The sequence below is a fragment of the Sparus aurata genome, chromosome 21 (assembly GCF_900880675.1).
Source record: "Sparus aurata chromosome 21, fSpaAur1.1, whole genome shotgun sequence".
Classification (NCBI taxonomy): domain Eukaryota; kingdom Metazoa; phylum Chordata; class Actinopteri; order Spariformes; family Sparidae; genus Sparus; species Sparus aurata.
In genome coordinates, this window is record NC_044207.1 from 30,206,830 (window position 1) to 30,224,408 (window position 17,579).

Below are 17,579 nucleotides of genomic sequence, written 5' to 3' on the forward strand. Positions count from 1 at the left end.
GGCCCTGCAAGGCGCTAAGGCTGGCCACGGGAGGGAAAGGGCTGCCGGGGAAGCCCGCAAGACGCAAGAATGACCCAAGGGGGACAGGCAAGGGCCCTGCAAGATGCTAAGGCAAGCCTGTTCATGGAGCAGCCGCTCAATAAGCCCGCAAGATGCAAGACTGAGGAGGAGACAAAAATGCCTACCGTCGGGCCACGCCTAGCACACACTCCCCAAAGGAGGGGCTGGCGGCCACAGTCAACCGGTAGAACCTAGTAAAGGTTGACTGAGACGACCACATGGCGGCGGAGCATATGGAAGCGAGGGAAGCCCCCCGCCACAAGGCCCATGAGGCAGCCACACCCCGAGTGGAATGTGCCCGGACCCCTGGTGGAACAGGCACGTCCGACAGCACATAAGCCTGTCGGATCGTGTCCATAACCCAGTGCGACAGCCTGGATTTTGACAGAGGCCTGCCCAAACGCCCATGGTCGTAACACACAAAAAGCTGGTTGGACTTCCGGACCGCCTGAGTACGCCGAATGAATGCCGTCAAGGCCCTGACCGGGCATAGCGCGGACTGGCTCTGCTCAACCTCCTCGTCAGCACTAGGCGAGGAGAGAGACTGGAGCTCGACTGACTGAGCCAGGTGGAACTCAGTCAGGACCTTAGGCAGGAAGGCAGGGTTGGGGCGGAGAACCACACTTGCGCCGTCTGGGATAAACTGACAGCAGTCACCATGCACCGACAAGGCATGGAGTTCACTCACCCTTCTAGCCTAAGTGACGGCGAGCAGAAGGGCGGTTTTCATGGAAAGCCATTTCAGGTCAGCACCCCCAAGAGGTTCAAAGGGGGGACGCTGAAGGGCCCCAAGGATGACATCCAAGTCCCAGGGGGAACTGCAGGACCGGCAGTACGCACCATAAGTCGCTGGGCCCCTCGAAGAAACCGGGAAATGAGCACACAGTCCTCCGTACTCAGTGCAATTTCCCCGATGCGCACTGCCTTGATTGCTGCCACCAACCCTCGCAGTGTTACAGCGGCCTTCTGTGCCTCAAGCTGGGACTGCAGGAACCGCAGGATCTCCTGAGCTGAGGCCAAATAGGGGTCCACCTGGTGAGACACACACCTGCCAACGGTATGAATAGGCAGCCCTCGTGGATGGAGCCTGGGCATACTGGATTTTCGCCACCACAGGCTCCGGCAACCCTAAGGCTAGGAGCCTGTCCCTCTCAGGGGCCAAGCCACCAGCCTGAGCCCCTCTGGAAAGGGGTGGAACAGGGCTCCGTTCGCCTGGGAGAGCAGGTCTCTCCGGTGCGGGAGCTCCCATGGCAACCCGTCCAGCAGGGGTGGAATCGCTGAGAACCACAGCATGTGGGGCCACAGAGGAGCCACCAGTATAAGCTGCACACGCTCCACCAGAACTCTTCGGAGAAGAGGCTGGAGAAGGGTGAAGGGAGGAAAGGCGTAGAGCAGAACCCAGGGCCAAGGATGCGCCAGAGCATCCCAACCCATGGGGGGATCGTCGTTCCTCAGGGAGAAAAAGAGCGGGCAATGCCTCGACTCCTTGGACGCAAACAGGCCGACCTCTGCCCTGCCCAAGCGTCGCCATATCACGGAGACCACCTTAGGGTGGATCCTCCACTCCCCCAGATGGGGCCCTCCCCACGACATGATGTCTGCCGCAGAGTTCAGTGCCCCTGGCACGTGAAGGCTCTGAGCGAGAGGAAGTGTGGGTGAGCCAACTGCCACAGGATGGTTGCGAGCTTGGGCAGGGGAGCCGAGCCCCCCCTGTCTGTTGATGTAAGCGGCTGTCACTGTGCTGTCGGTGCGGACAATGACGTGGTGACCCTTTAGCCTTGGCAGGAAACCATTTATCTAAGACATTTATGTGCTGACACACTGGTCCAGACATCGTTGACACCACAGCCTTCGTGTACGGCGCCCCACCCCAAAGGGGATGCGTCTGTGTACACTAGCTGGCGATAGATCACTGGACCCAGGGCTCAGCCCAGCTTGATGTTTGCTGGGACCTTCCACCACTGGAAGGCCCTGTGAAGCCTCCGAGAGACCACCACTTTGGTCTTGTGGGACCTCTGAGGGCACAACCCCATGCCCAACAGACATCTCTGCATGGGCCGCATGTGTAAGAGGGCGAGGGGGACTACCTGCACCATGGCTGCCATTAAGCCCATAAGGCGAAGGCAGAGTCCCCAGTCCCCCCAAAAGGAGGCAAGTCCTGGAAGCCTGCTGCCTCTCCAAGGTCAGAGCAACCATCGCCCTCCTCGAGTCCAGGACCATACCCAGGAAGGTGGTCACCTGAGAAGGCTTGAGGCTGCTCTTTTTGTAGTTCAGGCGCAGACCTAAGCCCTGAACATGGTTCAACAGCCGGGTTACGTGGTGGCGGCACTGCTCCTCCAAGACTGCACAGACCAGCCAGTCGTCGAGGTAGTTTAGGATCCTGATACTTCCCTGCCTCAGGGGAGAGAGGGCTGCATCCATACAGCGAGTGAAGGTTCATGGTGCCAGAGAAATGCCGAATGGCAGCACCTGGAACTCGTACACCCTGCCTGCAAACCCGAACCGCAGGAACTGCCGGTGACCCCTCCAGATGGGTATCTGGAAATACGCATCTTTGAGGTCTATGGTGGCAAACCAGTCTCCTGCAGTGACTGCCTGTCTCACCCTGGGGACTGTCAGGAACCGGCATCGCAGGGGCCAGAGATACCTGTTGAGCCCCCTGAGGTCCAGAATTGGGCGAAGCCCCCCGTCTCTCTTTGGGGCCAAAAAATAGCAGGAGAAAAACCCGGCCTGGTGATCCCCAGAGGCCACCTCCCTTATAGCTTCCTTCTCCAGGAGATGGAACAGCTCCACCTGCAAGACTGCCCTCTGTTGGCGCGCAGGTGTTTGAGTGGTTAGAGCGCATGCCACATACACAGCTGACCCCGGTTCGATTCCGGCCGGAGGTCCTTTGCTGCATGTCACATCCCCCTCTCTCTCCCATATTTCCTATCTGTCTACTGCTTAATAAAGGTGTCTATGCCAGAAAAAAATCTTTAAAAAAAAAGACTGCCCTCTGTTGAGGATCACCCACTGTTGTAAAGGTGGGTGTCCACAACTGGATATGGTATCCAGGCTTGGGGAGTAACGGACTACATGTAACGGCGTTACGTAATTAGGATACAAAAAAACAGTAACTGTATTCCGTTACACTTACATAAAAAAAAGACGTAATCAGATTACAGATACATCTGGAAAAAATTGGGATTATTAGTTGGATTACAATTAAAATATATGATGATGAATGATGAATGAATGCGAATGAATGAATGAATCTAACACTTGCCAATGCGGCAATGCCGTATGCACGCGCGCACACATTACTACAGTTCACGACAAGTCACAACGACGCTCTGCTCTCAAGTGAAGCCAGGTGGCTCATTATGGACTCGAGCGCTAGAGAAAAAAATGCTTTCACTGCGTGGAAATTTCGCCATTACTTAGTTTCTAAAGAAGTAAGAGGGAACAACATCACTGCACAGTGCAAGCTATGCCTCCCAGTTGTGCACACACTGTCATCGTCCAAGGACTCCACATCCAATTTAAAGAAACATTTAATGGTAAGCGAAACTGCGAACGTTAGCTAGCTACACAGAAATTCTGTGAGCTAAAGTTAACATTAATTAGCCTGCTAACCAGACTCGGGCTGTGATTGTTAATACTGCTACTGCTGCTGCTGCTGCTGCTACTAGGTACTACTACTGGGTCTGTGGGTGGTGCTGCTGGTGACCGGGATGGTACGTGTTTAGGTTTTTTGGTAGTTTTGAAGTCTCGTTTTGGTTCGCTCCCGTTTGCCCTGTTCAAATGAAGACATTACATTGTTATTACAAACTCACACTTCCTGTGTCCGTCTCAAATTAAAAGTCCTCTAGCATAAATAGCTCAGTAGGCTTTTATTGTGAAACATTTGCACGGACTTCATCGTGGAAAACTCGTTGACTTTCGAGGGCCCCATAGGCACTTGAGATGTAGCTACTGCCACCTTGTGAGGCTTGTACGTTACAAAATTGCCTGAAACACCTGCAGTGACTGAAATGGGTCACTAACACTTAGATCACAACAAGGTATTAAAATAGCATGATTATATTAGGAAATTGTATGGGTAATTTTGGGGGACAAGTAAGTGACACACATCCTATATGTGGGGATGTTTTACTACTGCTATTACTAGAAATAGGCCTAGTAGTTACAATAACACTAATAATAATTGTTACCATTATTATTATTATTATTATTATTATTATTATTATTATTATTGTAATATGTGATGTAATTCTTGAATACAGCTGAATAGTTAGTAGTCAATGAATAAAACTAACATACCCTACAATTAATTAAATGTTTAATTTGCTTAATGTGTTCCTCAGAGGAAGTCTTTATTTGCATTTGTATTGAGGTAATCCAAAAGTAACTTAAAGTAATCAAGTTACATTACTTTAATATTGTGGTACTTGGATTACGTTACTGACTACATTTTTTAACAGGTAATTAGTAACTGTATCGGACTACATTTTTAAAGTAACCCTCCCAACCCTGATGGTATCCGCCGGTCATGGTTGAGACCATCCACGGGGCTGCCACCAGGGCCGACTAGGCCGCCCTCCTGACAGCCACAGGCCCCCAACCTGTCCTCTCCCTCTGCCCTGTCGGCGGTACCTGCGCTGCCGGGAAGCCTCCAACTGGAGTCTAAGGTCTCCTTGACCCCATGTCGAGGCTTCTGGTGCTGGCTGAGATCGAGACGGTCTTGGCCTCCCAGAGCCCATGACGCGCCTGGCCAGGCCACCTGAGACCTCCTTTGCACAGCGACCGCTCTCCTGAGCCTGCTGTATCAAGGCAGTAGCGTGGGGCCCAAACATCGCAGTGGGTTCCACCGGCATCCTCAGCAGGCAGTCTCTATCCCCCTGCTGAAGCTGGGACTGAGACAGCCACAAGTGGCGCCTGACCACCCAGAAGGAAGCTAAGGCACTTCCTGCTGCCTCAGCCTGCTCCTTCACCACTGAGGAGAAGCATGAGGAGGCCATCCGCAGCTCCTCACCTACACTGGTGTCTGCCTGAATTTGATGGGGTGAGGACGCCGCCAAGGCCGGGAGCTAGAGACCTCCGACTCGCCCAGATCGGGTGCACGATGTGTACCCCACCAACGCGTAAGCTCACGAGCCGCGAGCAATACGCCGGGGAGGGGACACTGCCAATACTCAGTGCGTATCCACCGAGCGCGTTAGCTCACGAGCCGTGAGCAATACGCCGGGGAGCGGGAGAGTGCTTGAACTGGGAGAGACATTCGCCACCGAGCGTGTAAGCCTACGGGCCGCGGGCAATACGCCAGGGAGAGGACGCCGCCAAGGCCGGGAGCCGGAGACCTCCGGCTCGTCCAGACCAGGTGCCCATGTGTACTCCACCGAGCGCATCAGCTCACGAGCCGCGAGCAATACGCCGGTGAGAGGATACTTCTCCAACACTGTCAGTACTCAGCGCGTATCCACCGAGAGCGTCAGCTCACGAGCCGCGAGCAATATGCCGCGAAGAACCCACAGCCGCTGCTGCCAGGAGCCAGAGACCCTCCGGCTCGACCGAGCAGGATGATGGCTCAGCTGAGACAGGACAGAAAGAGTTCTGCACAGCAATCCAGGGAGGCTGCCAGAGACAGACGCCCCGACTTACTCCGGTAAGCGGATACACAGCTTTACAGTCTCCTCTCTTTTCTTACTTTTTCCTTTCTTAGTTTTTTGTTTTTTGTTTTTTGTAGATTGTGTGACACTGCACCCTGACGCACAAGTGGAGATCAAACAATCAGTGATTACACGCCGGTGCAGGTGCTTTATAGCTACGCAATTGGGCGTGGCCGGGCAAGCCGGTGTGTCTTCAAGAAATATCCAAGTACCCTGAAAAGCAGAGGGGGTCATATCCCGTACATATGGAATATGTAACGGAGTGGAGAGATAGTCTCGAGACAATAGGGAACACAGAAAGCCAACTGATGGTGTCGACTCCCTGAGGACACACAACCAGCTGAGCAGGGGAACTGCAGCCTTCTTATATCGTCTCCCAGCTGACGGACTGCAGCCAGCTGAGGGAGAACATCACAGGTGAACCCAACAGCTCCTGATGACCCGGGGCCTGGATCTGGAGAAAGTTCTGTTCACATCAGAACCTTGGAGAATCTCTGACCTCTGTCCAGAACACCTCCCCCCTAAAAGACAACTAATCTATCAGGTCTGTTGGCAAAGCACCAAATACAAACCTCCCACTTCGATTTAAACTCAGAAGGAAAATGTTGCCTACAGAAACCAAATGGATCAAGATGTTTGAACAGGCCTCAAAATCATATAATGTCCAGAACATCCAGTGGACAGCAGCACCGGCACCGGGCCTCAGTCCAACACAAACCTTTACCACATTTTCTTTCCGTGCACAGAGTGAATTACTTTTCACAAACAAAACAACAACTTGTTTAATCAGTGACCACACGCGAACAAACAATCAGAGATTAAATCGTCCTTTTCCTTTGACATGCTGGATTTCAAGTGGTCGTCCCTGTAAGGCGAACCTCCAGCAGAGGAGCCGACAGTTAGTGAGAACTGATTCATCTGACTCCATCTTTACCTTAAAATGATTCAAATGTGACTGTTACTCGTAAAGAAAAGTGAAGTTTGGAATAAAATCTTCAAACACAAAGTGGTCAACCTGAAATTCAGCAGGTGGAAGTCTGTGTGAGCTGAACATTCAGACAGCGTCAGTGGACAGAGTGAGAGAAATAATCTGTTGTTTGGACATTAAAGCCTGTAAACGTCTTCTGAAAGACACCTGAAATAAAGATATGAGCCTGAAAATTAGCAGAATACATCTCCTTTAACTAAAAGCTGCAGACAAATTGAGTGGAGCTGCTTTAACCTCCACTACATCTCTGGTCAGCAGGATGACGGCGCCCTCTTGTGTCCTGCATCAGTTATCACAGTTCACTTGTTAACCTGCTGTGATGTTCACTGCAGGAAGACATGTGGAAACTTCACTGAGCCTTTGGCAGCTTCAAACAACATCAGTAAAGACACATTTAAATATATGGAACATCACACTGTGTCACTTTGTTCACAGGAGTCACAGCCTGGAACACTGATGCTGCATTCAGGTCACATGGGAAAGATGGGAGAGAAGAGTTTCACCTTTACAGATATTATTCACATCAGCTCTCAGCTTGTAAATAGTATTTAGGAATGTGACATTTGAGGGTTTTTAAGTTCTCTGACTTCTAGAATTATGATTCAACAACGTGGAAATACTTGTAACCAAATGTGAAGAATAATTTATTCACTTGATGATTTTCTGACGGCTTCAGCTCTGAACATGAACTGTGAACTTTGTGGTGTTTCAGGAGGAAAAGTCATATAGTTCAGTTATACTCAGTTATACTCTCATATTAGTGTCACATGTTCTCCATCAGCTCTGTGTGAGACTCTGGAATGAAGACGACAAGAAAAGACTTTGTTCATGTTGGTTTATTCATGATGTAAAGCTTCAGTTTGTTCACACGTCCCATCAGTAAAGTCTGTTCAATGACTCTTGTTCAATGATTTCACTTCATCCACACAATCAGTTTGTTTGAATCTCAGCTACGTACAAGAACATGATAAATGATCTTCCTCACATATTATTGAATTTGTGTGACGATCGGAACACAACAGCTTTTGTTCTGCCAAACAAATAAATGTAAATGTGATTCTAGATGAATTTAAAACTGTACAGAGTGATGAGAACTAAATCTGTAGGATAAATGAAGCTCTGCTGCTTTCTCTCTTTAGACTCATGCAGTGGAAGAGAAACAACAACATGCAAACACATCAGTACAAATATTCAACACACATTTAGAGCACAGAGAAGTTTATATCTTCATGCAGACAAATGTCAGTTCAGCTGAACAAAAGTCATCATGAGCAGTGAGAGCCTCCATGGTTAAACAGACACAGGAAGGAGCGCCACCTAAACACACTCAGACATTTACACAACAACAGATGACAAGATGTCAAAGTACCGCCCACAATGTTTGATTGACAGGTGAAGACCCCACACAACAATCAGCTACGAACATGAAGATAGAATAAGTTTAAGAGTTAAAACTCAGAATTTAACTCACTGTCCCTTAAATGACTTCTGTCTATTTGAGGTTACAGAACTCAGCAGTTGTTCTATAGGCAACCAAAAGTCCAGCATAGAGAGGCTGAGTGAATGTGGTCTCGACTCTGTGGATGAGAGTGTTGGTTTCAGAGACGCTGTAGAAGGACAGAATACCTGCACTGTGATCCAGGTACACTCCAACTCTGGAGGACCGAGGACCTGAGACACGAGTGTGGACATTGTTGTGATAAAAGAAATAACTGTCATTGTAACAATCTAATGACCAAGATTTGTCATTTTGTCCAAAATGAGATTCAGTCCCTGCTCTGCTGATATTTTTGTATGCGACTGCTACATCAACTCCTCTTGCTCTTCTTCCTCCCCACTCTACCTCCCAGTAACAACGTCCAGTCAGACTCTCTCTACTCAGGACCTGACACCAGTAAGTGAATCTGTCTGGATGATCAGAATAAGACTGATGTTCACGGATGTATGTTACTTTTCTGTTCCCCTCAGATAATAACAGCTTTTTGGGTGCTGTGTTTGGATCCAGTGTGATTTCGCGTGAATATCTTAAGAATTCTGCTCTGGTCTCAGGCTCTGCTTGTGGGTTTGACAGTAAAACATCCACCTTTTCCACCACCTCCTGTTGAAGCAGCTTCACATCTTCCTCTCTGTCCTGGATTCTCTGCTGGATGTTGTGTCGACTCCCCTCCAGCTCTCTCTGCCTCTCAGTCCTCTCTGCTGCAGCTGACACTGTGTCGTGGCCTTTATGTTCGTCCACTGGGCAGATATAACCGGTACACTGCTGATCAGTACGGCAGAAAATCTTCAACCCCTCACTAGGACAAGAGCAGATGTTCTTCTGGAGCTTCTCTGACGGCTCCACCAGCTTGTGTTTCTTTAATGGAGGTACATCATGATGAGGCTGAAGATGTTTCTCACAGTAAGAGGCCAAACAGACCAGACAGGACTTGACAGCTCTCAGTTTCCTCCCAGTGCAGACATCACAGGCCACATCTTCAGGTCCAGCAAAGCAGTGATCAGCAGGAGCAGCTTGGAGTCCAGTCTTCTTCAGCTCCTCCACTAAATCTTCTAACATGGTGTTTTTCACCAGGACAGGCCTCGGTGTGAAGCTCTGCCTACACTGAGGGCAGCTGTGGGTTTTCTTCTCATCCTCTGTGTCCCAGTAGCTTTGAATACAGTTCATGCAGTAGCTGTGTCCACAGGGAATAGCCACCGGATCCTTCAGTAGATCCAAACAGACAGAACAGCAGAATTTTGCTTGGTCCAGCTGATTGTTTTGCTGCGCCATCTCACCTCTGAGTCACAATGACTGTCTGTTTCTGCAGTGAACGGGGCTCATCAGCTCTCTCTCTTCATGGTTACACCCACTTTCAAACAGCTGATCTGAAGGGGAGGGTGCTGTGCTTCATTCCAGGATGAGGAGGTTTGAGAGAGATGCTGTGTGTTTACTCTCTGGTCAGCAGGATGACGACGCCCTCTTGTGTCCTGCATCAGTTTTCACAGTTCACTTGTTAACCTGCTGTGATGTTCACTGCAGGAAGACATGTGGAAAGACACATTTATAGTCCATCAAAAGCAACAAGTGACAGAAAACTCTGTAATTCCTCTGCAGCAACTGGCTGACAAAAGCTGTTCTGCTCTGAACTTTGTGGTGTTTCAGGAGGAAAACTGTCGTGTTTTTATTCCTCTTTCCTTTTTATATTGTTTGTGGACCAGCTCCACTTCAATCTGTGCACAATGCACATATATTCTTGTTTCCACTCTCCTCACTGATTTCTATGTGTGCAGATGGGTGTGACCAACATGTGACACAGCAGGAGGTGACAAGTCTGTTTCTGTGAAGATGAACAAATGATCAGCAACCAAAGAAACTCAGGTTTTGTTTCAGTTCTCAGAAAATGAAACTTAAAGTTGACTACCACACAGAGAGGAGGGTTTGTACACGTCTTCACTATTAACACGGTGAGTTCATGTGGCTTAAAAGAATATATACATTCAAAACTAACATTCACGGGATTGACTGTTGACACAGAATCTTTCAAACTGTAAAATAACTGGTTATAATGCTCAAAGTGTGTTTATTTTATGCTTACTTGATTATTTACAGTTGTCTATCTGTGATCTGCGGCGTGGTCTTGATCTGACGACCTGAGATCGATTGCTCCTGTCTTCGCCCGTGTGTCTGCAGAGCGCTGCTTGTGATGAAGTTGTGAACATATTCTGACCACAGCTGCGACTCTTTCTCTACCGTCTCAGGTATGTTGCGGGTCTTTAACAGACTCAACGTGACGGTGACAGTTTGCCGACGTGTCAACACAAAGTCAGTGTGACGTTTTGAGTAAGTCAGACTTCAATTTAGTCGAGATTGACGGACATAAGTGCGTGAAACCCGCTCGTTACCTGAATCTTACCTGTACCTACGCCGTCATTTTGTGTCAAAGTACACACATTAGGGTACGTTTTTTTCACTATTTCTATTTGTGCATGTTTCATGCGCTGAAGTGACTTTTGTGACATTTTAATGTGCTGATTTTCTTCTTGACAGTTAACTGAGTGAAAATTAGGCTACAGTAAAGTACTTTTACTCAAGTTCTGTACTCAAATACAATTTTGAGATACTTTAATTTGAGTAGGCCTATTTCCATTTTCTGGCACTTCCACTGCATTAATGTAATAACTTTAGTTACTAGTTCTCAGATTACATGATGCATCAGTGTCAATGTGTAAATCAACAATCGGGTTTATAAGCATGGGCGGCGGGTAATGGAGGCTAGGGAAGGCTGATTTCCTATCATGAACGGGCCGCAGCTGCAGCACAGCCTCAGTGTGTGTGAGGTTGTCGCTGCAGCTGTCACAATGTTGACAAATATGAGAACGCGTTGCCATGGTGACAGTTAAAAAGAGCCAGTCAACACCCGCTGTCACTTTGGCGCGTGATTTTTGAAATCCAACATGGATATCCTATCCTTTTTAAAACAGAAGGAAAAACCAAATGAAAATATTTCAGAAGCGGCCAGCAACACTGACCGGAATCCACCCGCTGCAGCTGCTGCGAGTGATGGACTGGCTGCTGCTGGGCGTCGATATGCAGACACCTGCCGGGAGAGGATGCAGCCAGGCCGTCCAGAGCTCAGTCACAGGCGCTGGTGCAGGTCCCGGTAGTCTAACTTGCACCGACCTGGGAGAGAAAGACAATGGTCCTTCTCAGCCCATCCTGCCAGAATATCCCAAAAGGGATTTCGGGAAACAAAAACGTTCATTTTCTGCAGAGAACTTTAAAAAGTCGTTATTGTATTATTTATTCTTTCTGAGACTATTGCATATAGTTAATTACAGGTTATATTTAATGAAAAGCAGTTTCATCCTTGCGCTGTGTGATCAGGCAGCCTTCCCAAACGTCAGACCCACCCGCCGCCTATGTTTATAAGTTAAGTCTTTGCCAGAAAATTATACTGATTATTAGAAGTCAAGGAGACTGAAAACTGATACATGGGACAGATATTCATTTGCAGTGAGAAAAAAAAAGTTAAATTTACTTGAATATAATTTTGACACATTTAATTGCTTTGCAGATTCATATTATTTAGTGTTAATAGGCTTCGAGTGTGACAGAATATCGGCCTTGATAATCGGCCCAGCTCAACTTTGGAGTACTCTGTACAACTTGTGATGTTTATTCTTTATACTTTTGAATGAAATAAATATATAAATTAGGGTCTTTTTGTGAGGAGACTTCACCGTATCACTCTCATGATCTCTTTTTTAGGGGGAATCATGCTCTCACAGCTCCTCTGAGAGGTGAACTGTCGCAGAGAGGACTTCAGCTGGACTTCTTCTGTTCCATCTGTCTGAGTCTCCTGGAGGACACGTCGTCTGTTCCCTGTGGACACTATTAAAACCCACTGTTATCTTTGCTCTGTGGACGAACATAAAGCACAACACAATGTCAGCGGCAGCAGAGAGGACTGAGAGACAGAGAGAGCTGGAGGGGAGTCGACACAACATCCAGCAGAGAATCCAGGACAGAGAGGAAGATGTGAAGCTGCTTCAACAGGAGGTGGAGGCCATCTCACTGACTGAAACTCAAGTGGGTGTTTTACTGACACATCCAGAGCCCAGGACCAGAGCGGACTTCTTAAAATATTCACATGAAGTCACACTGGATCCAAACACAGTAAACACACAGCTGCTATTGTCTGAGGGGAACAGAAAAGCAACTTTAATGAGAGACGAACAGTCTTATTCTGATCACCCAGACAGATTCATTCGATGGCGGCAGATCCTGAGTAGAGAGAGTCTGACTGGACGTTGTTACTGGGAGGTGGAGTGGAGCAGGAAAAGAGTTATAATGGCAGTCGCATACAAGAATATCAGCAGAGCAGGCTCCATGAACGAGTGTGCACTTGGATTTAACAACAAGTCTTGGGCGTTAGAGTGTAACTGCAGTAATAGTTATAAATTCAGACACAACGGCATCAAAACTCCCGTCTCAGGTCCTCTGTCCTTCAGAGTTGGAGTGTACCTGGATCACAGTGCAGGTATTCTGTCCTTCTACAGCGTCTCTGAAACCATGACTCTCCTCCACAGAGTCCAGACCACATTCACTCAGCCTCTCTATGCTGGACTCTGGTTTAGTGGTTATAATGGAGCCACTGCTGAGTTCTGTGAGCTGAAGTAGATGACAGCTTGTAAGCTGTTTAAGTTTTTTCAAACAGACATAAATCCCTGTTTTTAAAGGCGTGTTTAGATCTGCAGGTATCACAGCTGTCGCAATCAGAAAGTGTTTGACTGTGTTTTCATTCAGGGGAGGAATAAAAAGCTGCAGCTTCATCTTTTTCAGACTGCAGTTATCTCTCTGTTTTGTTATTTTGTCGTATTGTTTCTTGCTTTATTCTCTGTACCCTTCATAACTAACATCTCTGTAAATGTGATATTTCTTACATGTCCACCATTGGAGGGTCTAATCATGACCAGACGTGGGTGAGATACTCAGATCCATAACTGAAGAAAAGTCATCGACAAGACAACAAATGTTTTGCATGCAAAATCCTGTTTCAAGAAAAGTACAGAGCAGTTATCAGTAAAATATACTGAATAAAAGTTTCATGTGTCCTGCGACGGATGTTTTATTCTTTGTGTTCACTTGAATTGTTATTGAAATGAAGTCGTCAGAGAAGTTTAGAGGGCGAGTCTCTGTTTGGTGGAGCTATCAACTCATTAGACATCTGAAACATGATTATTAGGCCAGATGGCTTTTAGAAACTGTTAGAAACAAGTGCTTTAATCACAGGAAACACATTGTGTTTTATGTCTTTATGTCTTCTCATAGCGTTAATTTGACCTGGTTTCTTTGGCACCAGGTCACTTTATAGCCACATGTTGTTTGACAACATGTGGCTATAAAAAGACCTGGTGCCGAAGATACCAGACTCCATTTGCAGAAACAGACATTTTATTGTCATTAAACACACTGAGTTCAAACTCTACAGGAGCTAAATTCACCAACATTATCTTGTGTTTTGTTTCAACTATTCCATCAATTACCAAAATAAAACCTTAATTCATTGTGTTAGATGTGAAAATAACCAGAGAGGAACAGGAGGGAGGTCAGAGGGTTTATTCAAACTCATGCAGAGTTGAGATCGTTGAAATAGTGGAAATTCAGCAGGAGCAAAATTCTAATTCTACAAACAATTTAGCATTCTTTTATTCTCCATTAGCTTCTTAATGGTCATCGTCAATGGCTCAGTGCTACCATCAATGCATAGTCATCTCACCTTTACTGGCCAGAACCTGTCTATCCAGTCTCCCCTCCTCCATGCATGTAAATTGTGTCTTTCAGCCTGTTGAGAGCAAACATTCATTTTCTGTATGATTTGTTTAAATGCATTGAAATTACATTCTTAAAACAACAACAACAACAATCAAATAACGTAGTTTCATTACACTTTCTTAAATTATTGGAGCTTCATTTTTTTTTCTTTTTTACAGCAGTTATTATTTGTTTTTCATGGAGGATAATTGTACTGGAACTGCTGTAATCAATAAAAAAGTTTGATCAAACTGATTTGCTCGACAACTCGGTAACGCTGACAACCATAAAAACAGTTTATAAATAGTTTTAAAAATTATCCAAATGCTGGAAACGAGTAAATGTTTAAATTTTTGCTATAATTTTAATTTGTTCTCTTCTATAGATCTATAAACAGGTCTGAATCTGAAAGCCTGAGATCGATTGCTTCTGCCTCCTAGTCCCGCCCTACTGTGTCCTACAGTGCTCTGATTGGCTCCCATGACCCATGCTCTCACCTTAGCTTCCTATCACAAGGACGCTTAGAGACTACCAGCCAATCACAGCACAGCAGGGCGGGAAAACACGGAACAACACAGAAAGTTGCGGCATATTTAAGCTCTGCTGAAGAAAACGTCTCCACTCTCTCTGTGAGTGTTTCTTGACGTTCGTCAGGTATGTTGTGGAGAAACAGCGTTAACTTGAATGTACTAACTTGTTAACATGTTGAATGGTGTTAAAACGAGGTTAGTGTTACATTAAGGGGACGATTTAGATTAGAGAGTGTGTATGTGTGTGTCCGTATGTTTACCTGAAACTGTTACCGAGGATAGCTGCCATTTTGTGCCTACTGAGCGGGTGTTTGGAGAGATTAAGCTGGTTTTTGTGATGAGAGTAAAGTAACATTCTGTGGTAAATACTGTGAATACTTTTGTAACTTGAGTGGAGTACTTTTTGCTGTTTTTATTTGTATATCTGTAAGAAAGTATTCTTGTAATAGTGTATGACACAGCCCTGCTGGAAAAACCAGCCTAGACTAACACCAAAAGTGCCAGTGACTGGTCACCAGTGCTGGTGGTGCTAGTCTATGCTGGTTTTTCCCAGCAGGGCTGTGTCGTACATTATTACAAGAATACTTTCTTACAGATACACAAATAAAAATAGCAACAAGTAGTCATGGGGATTTCTCATTTTTCAGGGGACCAACACTCTCAAACACAGCCAGAGGTGAAATGGCGCAGAAAGGAGTTCAGCTGGAAGAGGAAGCGATTTCCTGTTCCATCTGTTTGGATCTACTGAAGGATCCGGTGACTATTCCCTGTGGACACAGCTACTGCAAGAACTGTATTAAATCCCACTGGGACACAGAGGATGTGAAGAAAGTCCACAGCTGCCCTCAGTGTAGGCAGAGCTTCACACCGAGGCCTGTCCTGGTGAAAAACACCATGTTGGCATTTTTGGTGGAGGAGCTGAAGAAGACTGGACTCCAAGCTGCTCCTGCTGATCTCTGCTATGCTGGACCTGAAGATGTGGCTTGTGATGTCTGCACTGGGAGGAAACGGAAAGCCCACAACTCCTGTCTGGTCTGTTTGGCCTCTTACTGTGGGAAGCACCTCCAACCACATCATGATGTACCTCCATTAAAGAAACACAAGCTGGTGGAGCCCGACAAGAACCTCCAGGAGAACATCTGCTCTCGTCATGATGAGGTGATGAAGATGTTCTGTCGTACTGATCAGCAGTGTATCTGTTATCTCTGCTCTGTGGACGAACATAAAGGCCACGACACAGTGTCAGCTGCAGCAGAGAGGACTGAGAGGCAGAGAGTGCTGGAGGGGAGTCGACACAACATCCAGCAGAGAATCCAGGACAGAGAGGAAGATGTGAAGCTGCTTCAACAGGAGGTGAAGGCCATTAATTGCTATGCTGATGAAGAAGTGGTGCGCAGTAAGAAGGTCTTCTCCAAGCTGATCCGTCTTATGAAGAAAAGACGCTCTGATGTGAAGCAGCAGGTCAGATCCCAGCAGGAAACTGAAGTGAGTCGAGTCAAAGAGCTTCAGGAGAAGCTGGAGCAGGAGATCACTGAGCTGAAGAGGAAAGACGCTGAGCTGAAGAAGCTCTCACACACAGAGGATCACAACCAGTTTCTACACAACTACCCCTCACTGTCAGCACTCAGTGAGTCTACACACTCATCCAGCATCAATATCCGTCCTCTCAAGTACTTTGAGGATGTGACAGCAGCTGTGTCAGAGCTCAGAGACAAACTACAGGACGTCCTGAGAGAGACATGGACCAACATCTCACTGACAGTGACTCAAGTGGATGTTTTACTACCAAACCCACAACCAGAGCCCGAGACCAGAGCTGGATTCTTAAGATATTCACGTGAACTCACACTGGATCCAAACACAGCATACAGATATCTGTTATTATCTGAGGGGAACAGAAAAGCAACAGCAACACATAAATCACAATCTTATTCTTGTCACGCAGACAGATTCACTTACGGGTCTCAGGTCCTGAGTAGAGAGAGTCTGACTGGACGTTGTTACTGGGAGGTGGAGTGGAGAGGAGGAGTTGAAGTAGCAGTCGCATACAAGAATATCAGCCGAGCAGGGAGTGTGAGTGGATTTGGACGAAATGACAAATCTTGGGCATTACATTGTGACAATGACAGTTATAAATTTTACCACAACAAAGTCCAAACTTCCGTCTTGGGTCCTCGGTCCTCCAGAATTGGAGTTTACCTGGATCACAGTGCAGGTATTCTGTCCTTCTACAGCGTCTCTGAAACCATGACTCTCCTCCACAGAGTCCAGACCACATTCACTCAGCCTCTCTATGCTGGAATTTATGTTTATGTTATGTCCACTGCTGAGTTCAGTTAAGTCAAATAGACAGAAGTCACTTAAGGGTCAGTGAGTTAAATTCAGAGTTTTAACTTCACCTGTCAATCAAACATTGTGGGTGGTACTCTTAAACTTATTCTGTCTTCATGTTTGTCTCTGATTGTTGTGTCGTGTCTTCACCTGTCAATCAAACATTGTGGGCGGTACTTTGACATCTTGTCATCTGTTGTTGTGTAAATGTCTGAGTGTCTTTAGGTGGCGCTCCTTCCTGTGTCTGTTTAACCATGGAGGCGCTCACTGCTGATGATGACTTTTTAAAGCTATGTTTAGATCTGCAGGTATCACAGCTGTCGCGATCAGAAAGTGTAAAAATCCTGTAAAATCCTGTTCGCAGCTAAATTACTTTACTTTCAAAAGTAAAGTAATTTAGCTGTGAACAGGATTTTATCCTGATTGTTTGACAACATGTGGCTATAAAAAGACCTGGTCCCAAAGATGCCAGACTCCATTTGCAGAAACAGACATTTTATTGTCCTTAACACACTGAATTTAAGCTCTACAGGAGCTAAATTCACCAAAATTATCTTGTGTTTTCTTTCAACTATTCCATCAATTACCAAAATAAAACCTTAATTCATTGTGTTAGATTTGAAAATAACCAGAGAGGAACAGGAGGGGGGTCAGAGGGTTTATTCAAACTAATGCAGAGTTGATGATCATTGAAATGGTGGAAATTCAAAGCCACGATTATTTTGATGAGT

The 17,579-nt window shown here is 46.5% G+C and overlaps 3 protein-coding genes across 7 annotated transcripts; 2 read left to right on the forward strand and 1 right to left on the reverse strand.

Annotated features, from left to right (window-relative positions):
* Positions 1-7,516: 7,516 nt before the first annotated feature.
* LOC115572115 (tripartite motif-containing protein 16-like) lies at positions 7,517-9,739 on the reverse strand. The gene has a single exon (XM_030401931.1). The coding sequence runs from the start codon at positions 9,461-9,463 to the stop codon at positions 8,189-8,191; it is 1,275 nt and encodes a 424-aa protein (XP_030257791.1). The 5' UTR covers positions 9,464-9,739; the 3' UTR covers positions 7,517-8,188.
* A 235-nt stretch (positions 9,740-9,974) lies between these two features.
* LOC115572116 (tripartite motif-containing protein 16-like protein) lies at positions 9,975-13,293 on the forward strand. Of its 3 annotated transcripts, none has more exons than XR_003982025.1 (3): positions 9,975-10,137; positions 10,283-10,629; positions 11,942-13,293. XR_003982025.1 is itself a non-coding variant. In XM_030401933.1 (2 exons), the coding sequence occupies exon 2, from the start codon at positions 12,119-12,121 to the stop codon at positions 12,851-12,853; it is 735 nt and encodes a 244-aa protein (XP_030257793.1). In that variant the 5' UTR covers positions 10,271-10,513; positions 11,942-12,118; the 3' UTR covers positions 12,854-13,293. The 3 variants fall into 3 exon arrangements, 1 of the variants encoding a protein (XP_030257793.1); XR_003982024.1 differs by having other exon boundaries at positions 10,283-10,513; XM_030401933.1 differs by lacking the exon at positions 9,975-10,137 and having other exon boundaries at positions 10,271-10,513.
* A 1,267-nt stretch (positions 13,294-14,560) lies between these two features.
* Positions 14,561-17,326, forward strand: LOC115572186 (tripartite motif-containing protein 16-like). 3 transcript variants are annotated; one of them, XR_003982038.1, is made up of 3 exons: positions 14,561-14,641; positions 15,165-16,929; positions 17,012-17,326. XR_003982038.1 is itself a non-coding variant. In XM_030402017.1 (2 exons), the coding sequence occupies exon 2, from the start codon at positions 15,199-15,201 to the stop codon at positions 16,855-16,857; it is 1,659 nt and encodes a 552-aa protein (XP_030257877.1). In that variant the 5' UTR covers positions 14,561-14,641; positions 15,165-15,198; the 3' UTR covers positions 16,858-17,326. The 3 variants fall into 3 exon arrangements, 2 of the variants coding, with proteins under 2 accessions (XP_030257877.1, XP_030257878.1); XM_030402017.1 differs by having other exon boundaries at positions 15,165-17,326; XM_030402018.1 differs by lacking the exon at positions 14,561-14,641 and adding an exon at positions 14,787-14,878 and having other exon boundaries at positions 15,165-17,326.
* Positions 17,327-17,579: the final 253 nt, after the last annotated feature.